Consider the following 23,005-nt stretch of genomic DNA (forward strand, 5'->3'; position numbering starts at 1 on the left):
CATCAGCGTATCAGACACATACTCTTTGTTTCAGCTCAATCTATCTTTCAATCACCTAGATTTCGTCCCGTAGATAGGTTTAGATTGAAAAGTATTGTTGCTTATCGCGTAGCGTCGTGATATTTAATGTTAAGCTATACAGAAAAGCTAGTCATGCTATCATATGATTATCATAGGTTGGCTAATATCTTACACCGGTAGTTCTTGGCGGATGTACACGTAGGCTGCTGTACAACAAAGAAGAGGCAAACGGGACCCAACAGGTACCGGGAGGGGGGAAATCTGGGTCTCCGTCTGTTTGGCTGTTTACATGGGCAATTCTAAGGGATTCTACGGGAATCCAGAGAATTTACAGTACAACTTTTTAGTAAAGGTTTATCATAGCATATGATATTACTAGATTGAGTCCTTATCTATTTAAAATACTATGAGACGATGTAGCATGGTGGATCCATGCTGGCTGGCATCCCGGCAGGTTGTTTAGGTAGGGTGGTCAGCCCCTCGGCGAGAGACAGGATCGGCGGGTAAAAGGCACTGGGAAACCAACTTCATGGGATGTGATCTACCCCGCATTCCGTTGACTCCCATAACCCACAGGATTGGAGTATTGGTCATACAACGCGGTCTGCTCTTCCACTCACAATTGAGCCTAGCCTCTAGTGCTATTTTTTCTTTTTATTCGGGTGCTAGACTGCAATCGTCGGCGAGAGCATCTTTGCCGGTCGAAATGAGCTTCAGTAGGAAACGAGTCGCCCTAGCTTGCACATTTTGTCGAAGCCGGTAGGCAATGCTCGCCGAGATTAATTTTTGTTGTCTCTGTGCTGAACCGAAAGCAGAAAACGACGATGTGATGCCCAGAAGCCTTCGTGTTCTTATTGTAAAGAATTGGAGGTGGAGTGTCACTACGATGATTCGCCGTCACAAAGGTGAGTTTTTAGCCAGTACTAAGAGGAAGAAGCTGTCTGATGGGGGTAGGATCGATACCACTGGTGGCACAAAAGAAATTTTAGGTCGGCTGCACGAGATTGAGGTCGTACTCAACGCTTTGTTTGACCAGATTTCTACCATAACCGCATCCAATGCCGACCCTTCCCAGATGCCTATTGAGACCCCTCCACCGCCACACTCATTGGCGTCTCCGCAAGAGCCCCATCCCAACGTTCCAGTTGCCCCATGGTCATTTCCAGTGCTAGGGGATCAATTAAATTCTCCAGATCTGCCACCCATGACAATTCCAGTCAAACACAAAACCTCGTCTAGTTACCTGCTAAGTCTGCTGCCGGTCAAGTCCTTGATCGGAGAATACCCACCAGACTTATTTTTCCGCTTGGAGTCAAAGAATCAACTACCCCAAGGCCTATCATTAGATAAGTTGCAAGTCCCACAGTCGTCCATTGAGATCTCAAGAGATCTCGCCTCGGAGCTGGTCTCCATTTTCTTCTCCTCGGTCCACCAGAATCACCCCATCCTGGACCCAGACGAGTTTCAGAAAATCTATACCAGATTTTCAGATACCGGTCCTGATACAAGTATTGAGTCCGCATTATGTATGGTTGTTCTGGCCCTCGGAGCTGTCGCTGCCTCACCAGCAGACTCACATACTTTTGACACTTCACCTGCGGGCATGGATTATATGCAACACGCGATGCAAACGCTCCTCTACCAATCATCATGGTCTTTCTCATTTAACCTAATGCTACCACAAGCGCTTGTTTTGGCAAGTGTATACTTCGCCTACATAGTCCGCCCTCTCCAGAGCTGGCGACTGATCTACTCCGCCACAACCATTCTCCAATCTAAACTCTCGGGGTATGGAAGTCCAAAATTCACAGAGCAAAATAACTTCTGACGCCATGCTAGAGTTGACAGTCATTATGAGGGGCCCAAGTGGCGAGAGAGCTTGACTCGCCTATTTTGGTCATGCTTTTTGATTGAATGCGACAGACTTGCTGAGCTCGAGCTTCCAAGGAGCGGACTGCAGCAACTAACTGACGAAATAAGTCTTCCAGAGTGCACAAATCTTGGGATGATGCAAGCAACCTGCTATCTTGCCGAGATTTCGATTCGAAGGTTATTAAACCGCATTCATAACTCGCTCTATCCCGCCAAGAAACACGTATTGGCATTATCATCTACATCACTGATGGCACCAGACGACTTCTCTATTGATGATATCTCATCCATGGGCGCTGTATGTGATGAATTGCACTCCCAGCTCGAACTGTGGCATTCGTCAATACCGGAGACCTTCCGCCCGAACCTAAGTATCGGAACCAACATACCAGAACTCGATGATCGTCGACAAATCCTACGGACTCGATATTTTGCAGCGCGCCATATTATATACAGACCTTTCGTTCTCTATATTGTCACTCATCGTATGAGCCACATTCCCGGCTCCACGATTGCAAAAGCTGGCATCTGCATCGAGAGCTGTCGGTCATACATTTACAGCGCGGCGCAGCTTTTGACAAAGCCAAGCCAGTACACATGGACATTTTCTCTGTCGTATGCATCGTGACATTCTAAAAACAATATTGATTGTGGTATTCTGACCATTGTTATGCAGATCTCTTGGCGCTGTTGTTGTTCTCACACTTGCTTCATTAAATCCAGTCTTACGAGACCTGGTTCCCGATATCGACGAACTTCAAACTCTCGTTCTGAACAGTATTCGGCCATGGGAATTCTCCAGTCTAGCGGCTGTAGTTATTATTTTGGAGGACATGCAAAAGAAGCAGAGACTATTGTCGCGTGCTTAGGCTATTGAGGCTAGTCTTCTGAATGGCGAGAGATTAAAGAAAGATGGACATTAGTGACCATCGAAATATCACGCAAATAACCTGCCTGGCACACAATAAACCTATAACTCTCCGCCAGTGGGCTGAGCAATTATCTCTAGACCAATATCGCTCTCCCAGAAGCTACCCGCGGGATAAGTGTATTTCTCCAACGCCAAGTCAGTGTAACCTGTCGAGTAGCCAGGGGCAAGCGGGGTGACGTAGTGCGCGTTCTCAACCTTGGAAGGATGGCGTAGATTTTCCCGATGACTGTCGGCATTTTCGAGCATCGACCTCCGCCCACTAATGGCGACGTAGTCGATTGTGCTCAGGTGGGAAGTCAATTCTGTTAGACCCATGGCACCATTATGGGGCACACAGGGAACATCGAACTTAAGCGCCATGAGCATAACAGCCTATAAAAGTAAGTGAGACCAAGGTCAGATGTTAATATGATGGGGACTTACAAGACACTCGTTGACACTGCCGAGTCGGACTGCATCAATCTGACAAACGTCAGTAGCTTCCGCTTGCAGCAATTGTTTGAAGGTGACCCGATTCTGCGCCGCCTCGCCCGTGGCCACGCCGACACCGTATGGCTTCAATGCTTTGCGGATAGTTGCATGCCCCAAAACATCATCAGGGTTTGTGGGTTCTTCGATGAAAAGTGGCTCGAATTCAACCAGTTGCTTCATGTATTCAATTGCATCAGGCACGCTCCAGACCTGGTTTGCATCGAGCATTATCTTATATCCCTTATCATACCCGAGAATCTCTCGGACCGCGGACAGCCTTTCCCGGTCGACTTCAATACTCGTTCCAACTTTGAACTTGAATGTGTCATATCCAGCAGCGACGGTGTCTCGAAGCACCTCTTTCATCCGGTCTCCGGAGAAAGCCAACCAGCCAGGAGAGGTAGTATACGCAGGGACCGCTCGGTTTTCAAGAGCCTCCTGAAAGCGAGCTTCTTTGCCCTTTTGTGTTTTTTTCAGCATCTCAATACTCTCCTCTGGTGTGATAACATCAGTGATGTACCGAAAATCAATACATCTAACAACCTCCTCGGGACTCATGTCACACACAATCTTCCAAACAGGCTTGCCGAGGATTTTGCCCCAAAGGTCCCAGACCGCGTTCAATACCCCAGCAACCGCTAAGTGTGTGACGCTCTTCTCCGGACCAACCCAACGGTATTGCGAGTCGGAGACCATGTATCTCCATGTTTTTCCCATATCGCGAGTAAGACGATGCATCGTCTTTCCAACGATCCGTTTTGCGAATATGTCAAGCGCCATACAAATCAGCTCGCTGCCTCGCCCATTGCTAAATGCCTAAGATATGTCCGTGTCAATGTCCGTTGCAAATATTGGTAGCAAATATTCGAGCTTACAATACCCTCGCCAACTAGATTTTCCTGATTTGTCTTCAACCGAATGTAAGGATGCGAGCCATTGGTGCCAACGTGCATGGCATCTGAGCCGACACCGTCTAAGCTGGTAGGAAATCGCAGGTCGATGATCTCAAAAGAGGTGACCGTGACATCATGTTCAGTGACTGGAAGATGGGATCCCATGTTTATGGACCGTGAGAGAAATTGGATGGAAGAAACCCTGTCAAGGAACAAGATCACAAACCGATCGGATATAAGTAGTGGCAGGAGAGACAAAAAGAAAACAGGCCAAATATTTGCAAATACTGAGGGGCAAACTCTCTGTGCATATGAGATGTCTCTTTAATTAAATTTGAAAAGAATAGCTAGATTGCATACGGAGTAGAAGATACAGGAACGCGGAGAAGCTCTGCGACCCACAGGTTGGTGGAGCTGCCGCCTCCCCCCGCTGGATTGCCATTTGACCATTATACAGCTGGTGGGGCAACTCCAAGTCGCGTGGACAGCAAACTATTGGAGATATACATCTCCCGGGGAGATGCAATGTATAAGCGAGCAAAGGCTAGGTTCGGTGAAACGGGTTTCTTGTCCGCTTCTGTGAAACCACCTGATACCTGGCGGCGGAAAAAGCCACGGAACACTAAATGCGCATTTGCCCATGCTTATACGATCAAGAATATAGAAGATGGAAATAAGATCATGGTTTTCTGTCTTGGGTTATCTATCAAGTTTATGTTACGTATAGGTAGTTGTCACTAAGAGGACTTTTTACTCAACGCAATGGCTTGCGCTACAAGGTCCTTCACCGTATCCCGGAAAGAGTGATACTCATATCCCAATTCCTTCGCGACAGTTTGCCCGTCCAAGCCGCACGATTCGTCAATTGTTTGTTCCTCTTGTGACACCTTATCGTTCAAAGGCGGAAACTCCTCCGTCATGATCTTTGCAGCCAGCCCATAGGAAAATCGCTCTGGAGAGGATGGCACGTATCGTTTGCCGCCTACCTCACTGCGAAGAAGCGACTCCACATGTGCAATAGCAAGGTCGCGGACGTCGATCCAGAATGGGACTCGGGAAACAGGAAGAGGTTTCGCTCCCTCGGCAATCTTCCACAGCATAGCATTGGATTCGTTGAGATTCTTCACGTTGGAGACAGGATGCACTACCGGTCCGAAGGTCATTGGCGGGCAGAGGGCGACGATGTCAAAATTTGGGCTATGTTCTTTGATATACTTCCAGGCCTCGAGCTCTGCGAACTTCTTCGAGCCGCGATAGGCGACGACAGCGCTTGTTGCTGGATCGACCGATTCTTCGTAGGTGAGGGGATTCCAGTCCGCCCCGGTGTATGTGAAGTAAGGCTGATCCTTTCGATTTACATCGAGAACGGACGCAAACGAAGAAGTAAGGACAATGCGAGTTATCTGTGGGTTGGTGCTAGCAGCTTCGAGAACTGCACGTACACCGTTGATGGCAGGGGTAACGAGCTCTCGCTCGTTGTTTGTTGTATTGTAGGTAAATGGCTACATACGAACATAAGGTCAGATCTCTTGTAAGCCGCAGAAGTTGAAGTGACACCCTTACACTGGCAGCGTGAATTACCCCATCTACCCCCCTGACGGCTTCCACCAGACCCCCAGGATGTTCAAAATCGTCAATCTGAACAAATTCGAGCTTTTCTCTATATTGTAAGCGCGTCTTTATCATCGCATCGCCTTTTTCTAATGAACGCGTTGCACCCCGCACGCGCAGGCCGCGAGCAAGCAGCGCGTCCACTATGTGGGCGCCGATGAAGCCAGTTGCGCCGGTGACCAGAACGAATTTCGGCATTTTTGAAGAGCGTTGAAACAAGTCAAAATTGGTCAGGAGGCCCTGGGGGGATGCTGCAAGAAACAGAATCCCATCTGGTCGGTATTTAGGATCTTTTGGATCAGGCCGCAGACCATTCCCGCGGGGGAGGTGGAGCTGCCGCTTCCCCCCGTCCAAGCATTATCCCGCCCCCACGAGGGATAGGGACACCCCCGGATTTCCATCTCTACTTCTGCGTCTGTATGCCACGGGATTTGTACGTCCGAGCCATGTATTTTGAATTAGAGCTAATCCTTCCGGGGTAGACGCCCTAAGCCATAGGCCACGATTACGCGGAGACCTCGGAAGCAACACGAGTATTTAATCTCTCAAGGGCCTCCTCGTGGTTTGATCTCCGCTATTCCTGAGATGACCGGCGCTTTTGAAAACCTTTAGGGGCTCATTGTCTCGATAGGGCCCGAATTTCTGGCATTCAGCGACCGACCTGGAATCGAGTACAGATAAGATCAATCAAAATGGCAAAAGCCAATCTTTCAGACCGGCTCAGTGGGACATGGCTTATCACTGTCATTACGATTGCAAATGCTTGGTGAGTTGACGCTAGGAACTTTCAAGAAAGGCCGAGGGGATGGCTAATTTGTCGAGCAGCTCTATGGCATGGTTTGGCTACGACCAGGGAGTATTTTCCGGAGTCCTCATCTCCGCCGATTTTATAAAGCATTTTCCCCAAACCCAGAATTCCAACATCTCCGGGATTACTTCGAGCTGCTTCTCTGTAAGTATCCAATACTATCTAGGGTCCAGTCGAATAACTCATATTGGATCCAGCTTGGTGCCTTTTTTGGTGCCGGTTTTGCCTTCACACTAGGTGATAAGCTTGGCCGCAAGAAGACAATTGCTCTCGGACTTGCCTGCAACACCGTTGGCGCAATTTTGCAGGTTGTCTCATGGGATTTCTCTCAATTGATTGTCGGTCGCGTTGTCAATGGATTCGGGATGGGCCTGACTTCTTCCACATGTCCCGTTTACCAGGCTGAGTGCTCAAAGCCTCGGATACGTGGTAAGCTGGTTGCAGTGGGCTCCGTTTCCAACACTGCTGCTTTTTGTCTCGCCAATTGGATGAATTTTGGCCTGTATTTCCAGGGCCGAGCGCTTCAGTGGAGATTTCCGCTTGGCTTTCAGCTCATATTTCCCTTAATAGTTGTTTTGGCACTTCTTTTCATTCCGGAATCACCGAGATGGCTGCTACTCAAGGATCGCCATGACGAGGCGCTCCGGATTATTGCCAGATTGGAAGGTAACAACAAGAGTCTTCACGATCCCGATGTCACAGCCCAGTTCCTATCTATTCAGTCAGCGCTGGAGGTTGAGCGCAAAGACCGCGTGCCCGCTATGGATGTATTGATGTGTCGCGACAGGACGCAAAACCTTCGCCGGCTGCTATTATCTTGTGGTACTCAGTTCATGCAACAGTTCAGTGGAGTGAATGCTCTGGGATACTACCTTCCCACCTTGCTTCAGGAGAGTGTCGGGCTAGGAGAAGAAGAGAGTCGTCTTCTCACTGCTGTCAACGGAACTACTTACCTCCTCGCTGCATTCTGCTGTCTGCTGATCATTGATCGATTTGGTCGTCGCAAGTAAGTGGTTGCATGGCCTTGGACTTCCACTCCAGCACTGTTTATTGTTTATGCTAACTATGTTTTCAGGCTCATGCTCTATGGGTCCGTCACTATGGGAGCGTGCTATTTGGTTGCAGCTATCTGCCTCAAGACTGGCGAGAGCGATCCTTCGCGCAAAAGACTTGTACGTCCTCATCATCCGCAATATATACTCGTAACTAATGAACCCAGATGGGACAAGTGACAACGGCCATGTTTTTTCTGTATTACTTCTTCTACGGAACAAGCTTTGCCAAGGTTCCATGGGTATACAACTCGGAAGTGAATTCGCTTGGCTGGCGAACTCGAGGTGCTGCCGCAGCAACTGCAACCAACTGGATGGGTGGCTTTATCGTCACTCAATTCACCAGCGTTGGCGTTAACAATCTTCACTGGCGGTTCTATTTGAGTAAGCTACTTTAGTATCTTCTACCTACCTCAGCAGATGCTAACTTGAGGGTTCTAGTCTTTGCAATCATCGCGTGGTGCTTTTTCCCAATAGTCTTTGTTCTCTATCCCGAGACCTCGCGACGTACACTGGAGGATATGGATGAAATTTTCATCCAAAACCCATCTTTGATTGTGTGTGGGAAACGTGAACTGACCCAACGCGAGCGTCCCCAGGCTTTCATCGACGCGGAAGGGGATCGAATTGCAGAGAATACGGAGATGGGAAGGGAGATAATGAAGAGTGCAACGGCTTCTCACCTTGAGCGGGTTTAGTATGAACTGGAAGACTCAAATGTTATTTGTCAATGTGGAGATTTTACTCAGGCGCAATGAATGATCACCAAGTCGGATATCATACTCAGTTTACGTGGAATACCGTTACTGTGCTTGTACTTAGTACATCTCATTGAAAGATTGTAGCTTGATTCCCATGTTATTCGACGGTGAAAATAATTTCCCAATTTTTGACTTGTTAATGAGGAGCTCGGACGAGGTCATGCCCACTCTACGGCCCTCTTCCAAGGTCCAGGGTCGACACTATGCCGATACAAACTAGATAAGGTGAGATAGTAAAAATCAATACGACTTATTAAAAGCCTAGAATGAGAATGCAATATGCTAGAAAATTTTATATTCCCACCAAGTAAGATGACGTTAGGTACAAAGCCCAAGTGGGTTACTCTCATATCAGATCTTCGCCGCCCGGAATCCTGCGGAAGCAGTTGATGGGAGATCCATATCCCAAACAATGCGACAATCCCACTGTGTTCGCTCCCTCTCAGTTGGCCTCTTGTCCTGTACCGAAGCTGAGCGCTGGTAGATGAGGTCTGTGAATGCGAATTCCCCCGGCACACCCTGTCCTTCCAGTACCCATCTACGAGCGACCTCGCGAGCAACTCCGTCGGTATCGCGTTGTGCGTCTAATACAAGCAAAATGCCACTCACGAGCCAAGCCAGAGTAAACATGATCTGACGACCAATGCTCAATACACCGGAAAGACCACGCTTGTCCTGCCCAGCGGCCAGCTTCTCTCGTAAAGCAGACCAAACATTCTCGAGAGCCGCTCGGAATGCAGGCTCCGACACCTGGGCAGCTGCATCGGTGATCCAGGATCCGAAAATTTCAAGATTGCGGCCATTCATCAGATGCCGCACAGTTTCGCTGGCAAGAACGTTGGTGGTGCCTTCCCAGACACTGTTACTCGCAGTGTCACGCCACAATCGGCTCACGTTGAACTCTGGTTCTTCCGGCTCATCTGTAATTAATGGGTTAGATGAGATTATTCGGTAATATGCATAAAAAAGCAGCTTACCCATATAGCCAACACCACCCATTGCCTCCTGGCACTCTTGGAATGCCAATGTGGCAGACTTACAGACTACAGCCTTAGATGTTGAGGTTAGGACTCGCAAGGCCACTAAAGCGGCATTTGGAGATGCCGCCAACACCTTGTAGTGCGCTGGAATACCCGTGGGGAAACCATTATCAACAAAGCCAAGCAGCGACGAAGTAAAGAAGGCCAGCTGTAGCCAGCCTCGATGCTTGACCTCAAGTTGAGACAGAACGTTCAAATGCATGGGGAACGTCCACAGAGGCTGGTCAATCGTCGTACGTGCTCGGGCAAATGCCTTGGCGATGTCCAGAGCTCGGCGCAGGCACGAAACCGCCGTGATAAAGTTGTGAGTGCGCGTAGTATTCAACAGCAAAGCAATTGTAGCAATGCCACGGTCTTTGGGGCCGACGAGATGTGCGCGCACATCCTTTAGTTCGACCTCAGCCGTGGGGAGCTCCTTGGTGCCCATCTTGTTTTTAAGTCGATGAATGCGAATCCCATTCGAAACCTCTTTCTTGTCGCCGTTGGCATCAAAGGCCGTTTTCTTGGTCGGTGCCACAAAGAGCGAAAGTTCTCCAGACTCGGTCTTTGCCAAAAGCAGAATGATATTGCAGTCCGTGGCGCTGCAGAAGAACTTGAAGCCAGATACCAAGTAGTCTCCTTCCTCCATATTTCCGAATCGACCCGTTTTAGATGCCAGCGGGGAGTAAACGGCGACAGTTTCGCTATTTCGGACGTCACTTCCCCCGGGGCGCTCGGTCATCCACTGAGCTGAAACCCAACTGTTCTCGCGGGCAATTAGTTTTGCATAGAGCTCATGAAATGGATGGTCGGCGGGCACAGAAGGCAGCTGGTGCCGGAACAAGCGAGCTGCCCCGGAGGTCATGGATACTGGGCACGAGTAGGCGGCCGATGCTGCGGAGAAGATGTAGTTGCTAGGCATGCGTCAACGGAAGAGTAGACATAATATCTTTGAAAACACTTACAAGGCATGCTGCACGACCCGTCGGTATGGTCCAAATTCATCTTCGTACCCCCGGCCAACTACGCTGGCGTAGAGTCAATATCAGGAGCATTAGATCCCCAATGAACCTTCTACATACCCATTTTTAAGGCCCCATTTGCCCAACTCTTTCCAGCCAGTACTAGTCACTAAGCGATCCGCCTCATACCTGGCACCCCACACATTGCGTGTCTTGATATATGGAGGCTGGCTTTCAGCATTGCCAATCAGAGTATTTATTTCATCGGAAATTGCTTCGGCACCGAAGCTGCGGAGGTCTGGAGAGATCTTTGCGAGGACGTCATCTGGCAGATGCCCTATAAGTAAGATGGAAATATCAGTATTGGGTTCCCAAAAACCATAGCTATTTTAAAACAACCCCGCGAGAACATACACTGCAAGATGCGTTGAAAGATCGGGTCAGAGGTCGCTGGATTCTCTAGGGCCGGTGTCGAGAGGATAAACCCCTCATCGGCGGTCGAAGGCTTGAGAGGTTGAGACATGCCGGCTGAGAGGCGAGCAAAAAAAATTACTTAGTGCGGCCTGGGGACCAATAGTGAACACCTCACTTTCTTAATAACCTCGAGCTTTATACCGTCCGACAGACCGGCCATGCGGGGGTGGAGTCACGTCGGCACCGTCGCCTGAATAGCGTCGCCTGGCCTTGGACCGAGCAACACCACCGAGAGCGACCGACAATCGCCGAAAGTGCCCACATCAGTCTCAAGGAGCATTGCGGGGATCCCGACAGGTGTGTGCCGACCGCCGTGGAATTAATCTTATTATTGCTGCGGGCGCGGCCTTAAATGTCGACTAGCTTCTTCACTATATCAAAGTGCCTGCAGACCAGCATACACTTGCAATTCGGGCCAAATTCATAAAGACGATGGCTAGTGCAGACTTCTCCAAGGGCACTAATGCCCTCGAAAAGCCAAGCCCTATATGGACGCCCAGGGTGCCGCAGGACCAGATCCCCATCAACATCTACCGTGCCCATATCAACCGCAAGTTCAACCAGAAGCTGCGATCATCGCAGGAGCTGCATCAATGGTCCGTCGACAACTTGCAGGATTTCTGGACGGACCTCCACCAGTACACGGGCGTCATTCCAGCCTTGCCCCCGACAGTCACCACTGCCTATGACCCCAACACTCCCATGGAAAAAGTGCCTGAGTTCTTTCGTGGTGCAACCGTCAACTATGCGGAAAATGTGCTTTCGGGCAGAGACCTCGACAAGAAGGCCTTGGTTGGAGTCCGTGAAGGGCAAGGCTTGAGCGGCGAGGTCTGGAACTGGGGCCTGTTGAGAGAGAATGTTAGAAAGGCTAGAAGTGCCTTGTTGCAGCTTGGGGTCAAGGAGGGAGACCGTGTGTCAGCCATTATCTCAACCAGCGTGTGGTCTGTTGGATTATTCCTGGCCACCGCAAGCATTGGTGCCATCTGGACCAGTATTGCACCGGACCTTGGTGAAGAGGTAAGAGTTGAGCACTTCGATTACGATCGGGAGATACTGATGGCAACAGGGATGTCTGTCCCGACTGCAACAAGTCACACCGCGGGTTTTGTTTGCCGATAGCGAATCGACTTACAAGGGTAGGTTTAAGTCAAACGTACCCAAGATTCGCAATATCGTCAAGGCCATGAAATCCAAGCCCCAGGTATTTTTGGTTCCCATCACTGGCAATCACGAGCAGGCATTCCCGAGCCTCGATTCATTTTTGTCAATGTCGCAGCCAAGTCATACCTTGGAGTTCAAGAGAGTTCCATTCTCACAACCATTGTACATTCTCTACACCAGCGGCACCACGGGACAGCCAAAGTGCTTGGTCCACAGTCACAGCGTCATTCTACAACACAAAAAGACATCGGTCTTGCACAACTCGTTGACCACTGATGATGTTGTGTTCCAGTACAGCAGCACTTCATGGGTGCTATGGAACATCATGATTGGCCATCTGTCTGTCGGCCCGACTCTGGTTCTATACGACGGATCACCGCTGTGGCCAACCCCGAAGACGATGGTGGAGATCGCTGAGCATCATCGGGTGACATACTGGGGGGTGTCTCCGCGCTATCTGCAGGAGCTGGAGATGTCTGGATGTATTCCCAAGAATGAGTTCGACTTGTCCTCCATGAAGATGGTGCAGACGGGAGGGTCCCATCTTGGAGCCGACCAGTATCACTGGTTCTACCGCGCATTCCCACCTAGCATCCATCTCACTAGCGTCACTGGTGGCACAGATTTGGTGACGTCCTGGATCGGAACCGACCCTGCAGGCCCCCTATATCCCGGCGAGATTCAGCTTCCCATGTTGGGCCAGGATGTGGATGTCGCTGATCCTATCACGGGAGAGTCGACCAAGACCACTGGGCAGCATGGTGAATTCGTATGTCGCAAGCCATTTCCATCCATGCCAGTCTTTTTCTGGGGTGATAAAGACGGAGAAAAGTACAAGAGCACGTATTTCGACAAGTTCGAGAACTGCTGGGCTCAGCATGATTGGGCAAGCTACAATCCCTTGACCAAGGGATGGCAGATTCACGGTAGAAGGTAGGTTGAAGATGTTCGAAAAGAAAATTTGCTAAATTGGCTGGATGCTAATGGATTTGAAAAACCAGTGACGGTGTGTTGAACCCGCAGGGCATTCGCTTTGGGTCGTCAGACATCTATTCAATTACCGAGTCGGCCCCCTTCAATTCGGTGATCTCAGCCACTCTGTGTGTTGGGCGACGGAGACTGCAACGAGACACTGATGAATCTGTTTTCCTGTTTGTCGTGATGCAGCCCAACAAGCCTTACAGTAGCCAACTCGCACTGGAACTGAAAGATGCCATCCGCAGTGGACTAAGTAGCAAGCATGTCCCGCGTTTTGTGATTGAGGTGAAGGAGGTACCCATGACGGTCAATGGCAAGAAGGTCGAAACCTTGGTCAAACAGGTAATTTGTTCGGGCCAGCTTCCCAAGACAATCAGCAGCACTGTGGCAAATCCGGGATGTTTGGATCACTTCAGACAGTTTTATGATCTCGAGGCAAACAAGGAGAGCAGGAGCAAGCTATAAACGCAGTGTATCATAGATCGATAGATAGAATTCATTTTGCCTCTAGTTTTCACTATACGAGACCACAAAGGTAGTACATAGATGCGGGAACGCCGTATTTTGGGTATATGTGGGTGACAAAAAAAAAATTATTTCACAAATTGAGAAGCCAGGAGCCACTCCAGTCAAATCCAGCACCTTCCCAATTGTTACTAAATGGATCCAAGTCGGCATCGAGTGTCGTAAGGTCGTAATTTTCCGTAAGCTGCTCTTCTGGTCGCGTGTCGAACGGATGAAGCGCATCGCTGGCTTCTTGAAGGTCTGCTAACGAGCAAGTGGCCAAGATGGCCGTGTTGCCATTTGGTTGTTCAGAGGACTGCCCAATCAGGCGCCATTGTTTGCACATTTTGCTGTCAAATCCCTCAAAGAACGAAGCCGTGTCAGGGTCAAGAGTGGGCGATGGACCTTCGAACGGTCCTTGAGCTCGGACTTCCTCGGTCAATTTATTAAGAGCTCGCAACGGACCAACTGCTGAAAGCCACCTTTCAGACAGTTTCTGGAGCGACAACTTCATTACCGTCAGTTCATGTTCAGCAATGCTTTGTAGATGCGTATATCGACAGCTTGAGAGTAGCGGAAGCCCGGCACAAAGGCCATAAAAGGCAAAAACAGGGCCCAAGTAGCGGAGCTCATCACGTAGAAGAAACTCCTCCCAGATGCCCGCGATAAACGAGGACGCCACGATTGATACAGCTGGCGGCACGCTGTTTGGGGTGGGTGAACGATGGAGAATGATGAGAACAACGAAATAGATGACTAGTAGCTGCTGGAACTCGAAATGGCAGGTGAATGCGTCCTCTTGCGCTAGGACAGATGAGCGTAACTTCGGGATCGCTTGCTTGGCCCATCGGTACACAGCATTCTCCAAATTGACCTGCCGTTGTCGAGAGATCTCTTTGCGCAAGTAACATTCAACCGTATCACCTAAAAGCCGAGTGATCGTGCAATAGGCTAAGAAAAGCTGGGCCTTGAAGTCTCGGACGGGGAAATCATCCAGCGAGGGTGGGAGCACGTCGCTGTCACGCAGATTTATTGTTCGTGGGCGCCCGACCCCAACGGAAATGATATTATCGCGAATCTTGTCTCGTCAGCAGCATTCTCAAAATTTCCAGGGGAAGAAAGACTTACAACTAAAGACCACCATAGCCGACGTCGAAGTCCTCGGTCTCTGGCGTTCGGGGGTGGTTCTTTATGTAGTCCGATCTGAAAAGCCATTGCACCCGCGGTGCGAATCCAAAACCCGCTTGTGTCGGTAGAAACACTCTCGGGTCCTACTGGATTGTACCAATGCAAAAGACAGGCTGCCACAATCGAGATGAGGGGATTGTTGGTGCCGCCAAAAAAGAATAGAAGCTTAGCTCGCCGGTAGAACACTTCACTTGTCCCGTACTCCAAAGGAGTCTTTAATACTCGACTGCCTGCCAGAAAAATTGCCTGGAGAAGTAGCATGGGCGGTTGTGCATTTTCATCCAGCCATCGCGGGTCGACAATGGGGGTCCAGGAAACGCAATACTTGTTAAAACTGTCCATCAGTTCCTTCTGGACCGACACCGGTGGCAGCTCAAAAGCGCCTTGCTCTTGGAGCATTTTTAGGTCTGCGTCCGACACCTTTTGCTCGGGATATGTGGCTTCGCGGCCGGGCTTGACCATATTCTCGTTGAACGGCACGCTTCCGCCGAGATACTCACTACGCCCGCGGTAGCTTTCTTCCTTGATGAAGGGCGCGCCATCGTTGTCGGGCAACGACAATGATCCCGTGGAAATTGCATTGGCCGCCTGAGCATGGTCTAAAGAGAAGCGTGGTTCTATCCGACTCTCGGTCGGGCCCACCGGGGCGTGGGAGGCGCTGCGCTGGGGTGTCTCGCTCAGAGCAGGGTCAGAGAGGTGCCGCCCCGGTGACAGACTGTTCGTGAATCTCTTGCGCTTCCTTGTATAGGGCCTAAATACATGCATTGTTTAGTCCCTAGGCCGCGCATTCCGGGCGCATCTACACACCTGCACTCCACATCGGACTTGCGGCAATTGGTGCATGGGTCGTGGATAGCCAAATCACAGCGCACCTGGGGCAGTCAGCATTGCCGAAATAAGGCTAGATCGATTGACCCGCTAATTACCTTGCGCTTGTGACAGATGATACACGCGGTGGACATGGCGCTATGGGGAAGGAATCAGTCGATCCGATGGAGGTCGGAGAGGTGCGTTGTGGATGTGGGGTTTAGCCGAGGCATTTCTGGAACACAGGAATGATGATGTCTAAGGTTGGCCCAGCACCGATTCACTATGAATGGTATATGTCACCTGGATCATGGCGACGGAAGCACCCCCCGTGCTGACGGACACCTCTCATGAGGGCATCACAATTGTCACAATCAACCGGTCCTCTCGGAAGAATGCGGTCGACTCCCTGACAGCCGCGAAGCTTTACGAGGCCATCCTCGCGTTTGAGGCCAACGCAAGACAAAAGGTCTGCATCCTCACCGGCACCGGTGATACTTTTTGTGCAGGTGCCGACTTGCACAGCGTTGCGCAAAGTCGCGATGACACTCCTGCCGACAATCTCCAGCCTGTCTCCGGCCGCAACCTAGGGCCCATGGGGCCTTCCCGGCTGATCGTTCAGAAACCCATCATTGCGGCGGTTGCCGGGTACGCGGTGGCCGGTGGCCTGGAGCTGAGTCTACTGGCCGACATGCGCGTGGCCGAGGAGGGCTCGGTTTTTGGCGTCTTCTGTCGGCGCTGGGGTGTGCCACTCATCGACGGAGGCACTGTTCGCCTGCAGGCGATTGTCGGCCTCGGTCGGGCCATGGATATGATATTGACTGGTCGGCCAGTTCACGCTCAGGAAGCACTAACTATGGGACTGGCCAACCGTGTGGTCCCCAAGGGAGAGTCGTTGAAGGAGGCTCTTGCCATTGCAAAGCAGCTCATCGCCTTCCCAGAGCTTTGCCTGAACACAGACCGGCGCTCATGCTACTACAGCGCATTTGAGGCCTCTTCCTTCCAGGATGCCATGTCTCAGGAATTCAATGCTGGGCGCAAAGTCATCTCTGCTGAGGCCATCGCAGGCGCGGCCGCATTCAGCAAAGGGTCGGGCCGACATGGCAGCTTCAAGGAGTTCAGCAAGCTTTGATTTGTCTCGTACCTGCATGGTTCACAGCATGTTTGGCCTTGCTATAATCACCCTACTTAATTTAGCTTACAATTGGATATAGATAAGCCGCGACCCTTGTAGGCAATCGGTAGAGCCTTACGTGCCCATTGATCCATAAGCACCGACACCCGCACTTTTAGATTATCATTCTTGCTACATTTGCTGTGCCTATTCCAATCGATTTATAAGATTAGAACACTCTAGCTAATGACCGTCCGCACTCTTCTCTTTGCCCCTCGCAAGCCCGATATCACTCCGGCCCAGTTCCAGCACCACTACGAAACTAAACGGGCCTGATGCCACTCTATTTTGATGCCATGATCGATCGGTACAGGAACGTGTTCTAGCAGACAAAAATAGTCTCATTGCCAATGATCGGGCCCTAGATCGATGGGTCAGTAAATGATAAGAGGCTATTTTATGTTTTCATTGTGAGCATACCATATACACCAGATTCCGGTGCGCAATGCGCCAAGTCCGATCTGACTGCCGATGCCATATATCCTGGTACTGGCCGTAGGCATATGCGACTTGGCCGGTAGCTTGTCCGGAGCCGAAATGCGCAGCGCGATAGTAGGTCACGGACTCGGCGACGGTAAGCGAGATAGGATCAATCAGCTGGGTGCCAAATAGATGCTGTGTCGTAACACACTCCAGGCTGGCAGCTAGTGCTTGCTGGATGTTGGACAGCGGTGTCAGAACATTAAGGGGTGCCGAGTAGTTGGCGACGGCATTTTCGGCAAAGACCTTGTCTAGGGCGTCGAAGTTCTTTCCATCAATGGCAAATGGGTAGAGCGCGAGGGTGTTTCGGATTGCCTCGACTACGGTTGCATCTTCGCCGGCGTGTGGTACGAAATCATTGGCCAGCAAGGACAGTGGGATGGGCGCTGTGCCTAATGGCGGCGAGAAATCCGCGACAGCAGTAGAAATAGAGAGCCCGGCAAAGGCAGTGAGAGCGAGGAGTTTCATGGTGGGTGGGATGGAATAGAATGAAATCTTCGAGGGCAATTATTAGGGATAAGCGGAAGTACCCAGGACCCCGGTCAAGTAGTTCTCGTATAACTAGTCCGTATGGTCGAGGTCCAACCGCACTAACTAAAGCTGCAACCGAGGAAACGTAGTTGGTCATGGATAAGCGATTAGGCCATAATAGAATACATTAACCGATTGGTCCTGCAGAGCCCCTCTAAATCTGCGTGCGTCGAGCTGCAACACAATTGTCACAGCAAATCCCTAGTTCTTCTTCTTCTCGGCAATTTCATTGTCCTCCGGAGCAAATCGAATCCGCTTCCCGTAGAGAAAAGGAGACCGAGACACCAACGTACCCACGGCATAGCCGATGTAGGCCCCAACCAAAATAGTGATTGGGAATGCTTGCCATGGCCGATCCCTGCCATCCAAAAGTCAGCCAAGATGGATCGTTGAAATTCAATGATTGTAAAATACTAACCAATCCAATGGAATAGGAATAGCACCGAACCATGCTCCCAGGCCCGTCCCAAGAGCGCCACCCCAGACCGTGTCCGCCGGAAGAGCGAAGCCCCAGACTTCTTTCCAGGCCGCACCGTCGACTCCATGAACGTATATCAATGCAGTCGCAGAAAGAACAGCCATATGGGCAGCGCAGAGCATAGTCTCGGCGTTTTGAGTGGTGAGCGGAGCGCCGAAGAGGACGAGCAGGATGGCCAAAACGGGTGTGGCCAGGAGAGAGAGAAGAGCGAGGGAGAGGAATGCAGGCTATAGAACGTCGTCAGCGTTAGAGAGCACCCAACGATCCAAGAAGCAGCTCTCATACCATCAATTTAGCCCAAATGCCAGCCCAAACGTTCTTACCCGTCTGTTGCTTCCGTCGGTAGCCAGGCTTACCGGGGCGCAACGCGACGCTAGGTGAAGAGGGCGATCGGGGAGCAGATTTCCTTTCCCCATCTCCGGGAACCGGTGACCCCGTGTCCGTCACCTTGGAAGATGAAGGAGACGGCACCGTCCCAACCGGCGGAAGACAGACCATCACGTAGCTCAACTGCAGGAGGAGCACCCATGGCAAGCTATTTAGGAGCTCCCGGGCCGGATTCGCAGTCAATGCATCGAAGCGAAAAGCAAAGAGCGTCAGCAGCAATGTCGGCTGAACGAACGAGTAGATTTGCGAGGTGGGCGAAGGAAGGATGTTGACAGGCGGAACGGGAGGCTTCTCAACGAGGGGTTGACCTGAAGTCGAGCTGGAGGATGCCGCAGGGCTCAAGGAAGAAGCAGGAGAGAAGGGCGAGGCCATTGTAGACACATGGGAGCAGAAACCGCGGTCTGGTTCGGTCGAAGTTCATCCCAGCATGGCAAAGGGAAGGAATCCAGCTGTGGTTTGTCTGGTTTGCAGCTGGCGGTTGGTGCCTCGTCACTCAGGCACTCGAAAATACACTTCCTAGACTGACCAAGGAGGTTCCAGCTAAGAGTGCCCTGCTTAGGGAGGTTTAGGGAGGGATTAGGCTTGGTTTTTGGAAAATTAGAGTGACTTAGGGAAGTTTTACGAACCCTGGGTACTCTCAACTTTGGAGAGGGCCAGGGTAAGCTCAGCTAATTCCTGGGTACGCTCAACGACGTGCCCGGGCCACTCTCAAGCTGGACCCCCGAAACATACAATAATCAACCAACTGACTTCATGGATTTTGATTCTAGCAATCGTAAAAATGACCTGAATCAAAAGTCCACTAGTAGGCAATCAACCACAAAAAGAACAGACAAGACTGGCTGAAGATAGGAGACATCCATACATTCGTAGACACATCGCGACGCATGACACGGCAAGAAAGGGATATGAACAGGGATTAGATGTTGGGAAGAACGCGAAGACAAAAGCATTCCGGGTGAAAGGCCAGAAAAGAGAAGCAAGGCCAGGGATCAAAAAAGGGAGATTGCTTCAAGGTATAAGATCCCAAAGCAAAAGGGAAAAAAAAAACAGACAGAGAAAATACGAAAACACAGATGATAGGAAACCCCCAATACCAATCCCAAATCTTTCCCCTCCCTTGGTGCTTGAGAAGAACAAAGAACCGACGCTAAAACATAAAGAGAAACAAGCACCAAGCAGTTGCGCAAGCTGGAAAAGCGTCAGAAGACACTTAAGTAGAGGGCTCTGCAGCCTCCTTGGCAGCCTCCTTGGAAGCATCAGAAGATCCCCCTAATGCCGAGGTCGGTGCCTCAGTAGTCGCGGTGCTTGCAGCTTGAGACACCTCTTTGGCGTGGTCCGCAGCTGGGGCAGCGGACGGCACCACCGGGCTATGCGGCTCCTCAGGGATCGAAGGCGGAAGTCCACCAGGCATGGGTGAAACAGGGGAGCGAAGAGGCTCTTCCTTCGGTTGCTCTCGCGGTATGTCAATGAATGTTGGCGCGCCGTTATCCGGGTCAGGACCGGTCGGGGACAACGGTTGGCTCGTGATAGAAGGATCTGTGTCCGAACGACCGGGGCTTCTGTTTCGATCGAGATCATCCTTTACGCCATCCCGAACTTGAGCGACTTTGGCCTTGAATTTGCCAAATATGCTTTTCTTCTCTGGCTCGGAGCTAGACACACTATTGCCTTGAACCTCGGCATCCAAACTTAACGGCTGGCTCGACAGGTCGCTAGAAGCAGGCTGTAGGTCATTTCCGACAGAGCTACTGCTCTGTTCGGCACCGGGGTTGTTTGTGGCGAGGGGCGGGGATGATACACCCAGTCCAAGCTGTTCGCTGCTCCGTTTAGATGAGCGAGGGAACCGCCAGCTGCGGCGGTGATCTCGGCGCTCGGATCGTGACGCCTCGTCGGCTTGATCCACGTCCGAGTGGTCGGTGAATGAAGAGCGCGAGTTCATGGAAGGAGTGCGGGATTGATGGGGTCGGAGGGAGTTGTCCGTCGCCGGCTGCGGTGTGTTCTCGCCGGGGTTTGTGTTGGACTCGGCCTGAGAGCCCAAGGTGGACGACTGAGTTGGTCGAGGGGTTGTATCGCCCATGCTGATGTCCGTTGACTTCCTTCCACGCGACGATTCCAAGACAGCATCCACACTTTCAGAGTTCACTCCTTGCAAGGAGTTGGATGAGCTCTGGGCACTGGCACTGGCGCTGCCAGGAATTCGTCGCTTCTTCAGCCGATTTGGCTGCCGGTTTTCCTTCTGCTCTACATCTGCGGGGGGTGATTTGCTAAAAAGATTGGAGAGTTTTCGCTCCCGGGTCGGCGTCAAGACTTGAGGGAGCGGGGAGGTTGGGGTTTGAATAATTTCCTGCGGACGGGGGGCGTCGCTTGTGCTGCGATGCTCGGAGGCTGCCACCGGTACGGGGCCGTGAGTCGCGGTATGCTTAAACGAGGGGGCTGGCGTTGAAACTCCCAAGGTGGGTTGACTAGCGCCCTGTTCTTCTGGCTCTTCGAGTACCGATGGCGTTCGACTGGTCGATCGAGAACTTTGATGGGAAGCGGAGAGACCAGTTTGATGGGTCGTGCCGGTCGTGCCGGTCGCGCTGGCCTCGCTGGGTCGTGAGTAGCGCGCAGAAGCAACGACGGGAGCCATCTTGGACGGCAGGGTGTTACTGCGGTGAACGCCACCACCAGATGCAGAAGTCGGGGTACCAGGGCTGGGGGCATTGTTCGAATTCCGCGAGTTTTTGGACGACACAGAAACGTTACGGCGCAGGTTGTCCAGCTTGCGGTGGCCCTCGGTGCTTCCACTGGCGCTGGACACGGAACGACGGATATTCGAGTGCGTCGTCTTGGGCGGCATGCCCGCTTCGACCTCCTTCATCGTTTTCTCGTCGGCTGCAGTGCCATTCATCCCAAACAGAAAGTGATCCTGATTCTCGATGAGGAAAATCAGCACATCCTGGCTCAGCTTGTACTCTTCGGGCGACATGTCATGCTGCGGGTGGGACAGCATCCCAGGCTGAAAGATAGCCGACAGGTTGCCCGAGGGCATGCGATTTTGGTCGGACTTGGATGCGAAGACTGCGAGAAGGTCGAGGATATAGAGGAGCAGTTGCTTATTCAAGGGCGGCAGCTCAATGATCAGCCGCTGGTACGTATCAACGGCCTTGGCGTGATCAAACTTGTCCGCATCGGCCGCTTGAACTCCGCTTTGAACCTGCTTCTGATAGATTCGCAAGGGCTCCCGGAAACGCTCATAGAATTCCAACGGGACGATTGGCTCCGGCAACTGGTTCAAGAACCGACGCAGCACGTTGGCCGCATCGTGCACGGTATATCCTGTCCAATCCAGCCCTTTTCCGTATCGCTCAGGTGAGTCGAAGATCTCCTGGAGGTCTTTGATACGCTTGGCGGAGCCGTTGAGGCGGAAGATACCTTCCACGTCCGTGGCTAGTGGAGAAGGGTCAGTGGGGTCCGGTCAGACCGAGGATCCAGGCCACGTACCTTTCTCCTTCAGAAATACGCCACACTTGGCGACAACAATTGGAACATAACCATAGATGAAACTTTCGCCGTGATCATTGGTCAGGGAGATGGCGACGTTGGCGTACTTGATGCTGACGTTGAGTGGCACACCGAAGATGCCTCGAGGAGGTTCTATCGCAATCACGAATTAGCTAGTTGCTCGAAGGAACAACATCTGAGGCACGTGCGACAGCGGTCGCCATTAATATGGCCGTCACGAGGAAACACTCTGTGGCACAACCAAGTTATGGGCGTGGACATTCAGGGGGCGCGACGTTGACCGCTGAGGGAGGCGGGCAGGCTGGTCGGAGCGAAGGAATTCCCGGCGCAGCAGTGGCATCACCGTCGCATAGGGGAAAAGTATGGTCGGCACTGTACCTTTCAATTCATCCTTCCTGCTGTTCCTTTTGAACTGCCTCCACCACGAGGCGAGGTCGCGTTTAGACGGCGGCGAGCTGGAGTCCACGGGGTCGGGCGAGGTGGGCAGCGGAGGTATGGCCTCAGCGGCCGGCGGCGACTTGCCGGTCACCATGGCGAACGAGGTGCGACTCGAGAGAAAGGCGTTGGTGCAAACAAGCGGGAGGGAGCGAAAGCGCGTAGGGAAGGATGGCCCTGCGTCACCGCCCTCGGGTGGATAGAAGGCTGGGGCTGGGGGGCGAAGGGCCCAAGAAGGGCAGACAGGGGAGAAGGAGAGACTGGAGGAGAGGCCACGATGGCGAAGGGAAGGAAGGAGGATGAGAGAGGGCGCAGTAGGGGAGGATGAAGGGAGACCCGAGAGAGTGCGTGAGTGAGAAAGAGAGAAGATCAAGGCGGGTGAAGATGGTTCACGGGGCACGAGCCAACAGAGTCAGTACTATGAATAGACTGGGGCAAGTTACAGAGACGATATTATCATGGTCACCACTACTGGGTATTATTATTATTATAATCAGTAG

At 51.6% G+C, this 23,005-nt stretch overlaps 10 protein-coding genes across 10 annotated transcripts; 3 read left to right on the top strand and 7 right to left on the bottom strand.

Annotated features, from left to right (window-relative positions):
* Positions 1-2,863: 2,863 nt before the first annotated feature.
* PFLUO_LOCUS7103 (uncharacterized protein) lies at positions 2,864-4,353 on the bottom strand (the record flags this gene model as incomplete). Its single annotated transcript, XM_073784710.1, has 3 exons — positions 2,864-3,196; positions 3,248-4,111; positions 4,171-4,353. 3 exons carry the CDS (start codon positions 4,351-4,353, stop codon positions 2,864-2,866), a joined length of 1,380 nt encoding a protein of 459 aa, XP_073641138.1.
* A 572-nt stretch (positions 4,354-4,925) lies between these two features.
* PFLUO_LOCUS7104 (uncharacterized protein) lies at positions 4,926-5,997 on the bottom strand (the record flags this gene model as incomplete). The annotated part of the gene is made up of 2 exons (XM_073784712.1): positions 4,926-5,690; positions 5,752-5,997. 2 exons carry the CDS (start codon positions 5,995-5,997, stop codon positions 4,926-4,928), a joined length of 1,011 nt encoding a protein of 336 aa, XP_073641139.1.
* A 494-nt stretch (positions 5,998-6,491) lies between these two features.
* Positions 6,492-8,357, top strand: PFLUO_LOCUS7105 (uncharacterized protein; the record flags this gene model as incomplete). The annotated part of the gene is made up of 6 exons (XM_073784713.1): positions 6,492-6,565; positions 6,625-6,751; positions 6,805-7,613; positions 7,683-7,779; positions 7,827-8,043; positions 8,101-8,357. The coding sequence occupies 6 exons, from the start codon at positions 6,492-6,494 to the stop codon at positions 8,355-8,357; spliced, it is 1,581 nt and encodes a 526-aa protein (XP_073641140.1).
* Positions 8,358-8,771: 414 nt separating this feature from the next.
* On the bottom strand, positions 8,772-10,924 carry PFLUO_LOCUS7106 (uncharacterized protein; the record flags this gene model as incomplete). Its single annotated transcript, XM_073784714.1, has 5 exons — positions 8,772-9,340; positions 9,398-10,353; positions 10,405-10,467; positions 10,522-10,738; positions 10,816-10,924. The coding sequence occupies 5 exons, from the start codon at positions 10,922-10,924 to the stop codon at positions 8,772-8,774; spliced, it is 1,914 nt and encodes a 637-aa protein (XP_073641141.1).
* Positions 10,925-11,307: 383 nt separating this feature from the next.
* On the top strand, positions 11,308-13,479 carry PFLUO_LOCUS7107 (uncharacterized protein; the record flags this gene model as incomplete). The annotated part of the gene is made up of 3 exons (XM_073784715.1): positions 11,308-11,892; positions 11,942-12,969; positions 13,038-13,479. 3 exons carry the CDS (start codon positions 11,308-11,310, stop codon positions 13,477-13,479), a joined length of 2,055 nt encoding a protein of 684 aa, XP_073641142.1.
* Positions 13,480-13,612: 133 nt separating this feature from the next.
* Positions 13,613-15,668, bottom strand: PFLUO_LOCUS7108 (uncharacterized protein; the record flags this gene model as incomplete). Its single annotated transcript, XM_073784716.1, has 4 exons — positions 13,613-14,596; positions 14,647-15,457; positions 15,514-15,578; positions 15,633-15,668. 4 exons carry the CDS (start codon positions 15,666-15,668, stop codon positions 13,613-13,615), a joined length of 1,896 nt encoding a protein of 631 aa, XP_073641143.1.
* A 155-nt stretch (positions 15,669-15,823) lies between these two features.
* PFLUO_LOCUS7109 (uncharacterized protein) lies at positions 15,824-16,645 on the top strand (the record flags this gene model as incomplete). Its single annotated transcript, XM_073784717.1, has 1 exon — positions 15,824-16,645. One exon carries the CDS (start codon positions 15,824-15,826, stop codon positions 16,643-16,645), a length of 822 nt encoding a protein of 273 aa, XP_073641144.1.
* Positions 16,646-17,009: 364 nt separating this feature from the next.
* On the bottom strand, positions 17,010-17,635 carry PFLUO_LOCUS7110 (uncharacterized protein; the record flags this gene model as incomplete). The annotated part of the gene is made up of 2 exons (XM_073784718.1): positions 17,010-17,048; positions 17,108-17,635. The coding sequence occupies 2 exons, from the start codon at positions 17,633-17,635 to the stop codon at positions 17,010-17,012; spliced, it is 567 nt and encodes a 188-aa protein (XP_073641145.1).
* A 264-nt stretch (positions 17,636-17,899) lies between these two features.
* Positions 17,900-18,935, bottom strand: PFLUO_LOCUS7111 (Glycosylphosphatidylinositol (GPI) anchor assembly protein; the record flags this gene model as incomplete). The annotated part of the gene is made up of 3 exons (XM_073784719.1): positions 17,900-18,056; positions 18,117-18,403; positions 18,462-18,935. 3 exons carry the CDS (start codon positions 18,933-18,935, stop codon positions 17,900-17,902), a joined length of 918 nt encoding a protein of 305 aa, XP_073641146.1.
* An 841-nt stretch (positions 18,936-19,776) lies between these two features.
* PFLUO_LOCUS7112 (GTPase activating protein (GAP) for Rho1p) lies at positions 19,777-22,602 on the bottom strand (the record flags this gene model as incomplete). Its single annotated transcript, XM_073784720.1, has 3 exons — positions 19,777-21,995; positions 22,050-22,202; positions 22,449-22,602. The coding sequence occupies 3 exons, from the start codon at positions 22,600-22,602 to the stop codon at positions 19,777-19,779; spliced, it is 2,526 nt and encodes an 841-aa protein (XP_073641147.1).
* Between the last annotated feature and the right edge of the window lie 403 nt (positions 22,603-23,005).

This window comes from Penicillium psychrofluorescens, assembly GCF_964197705.1.
Source record: "Penicillium psychrofluorescens genome assembly, chromosome: 4".
Lineage (NCBI taxonomy): Eukaryota > Fungi > Ascomycota > Eurotiomycetes > Eurotiales > Aspergillaceae > Penicillium > Penicillium psychrofluorescens.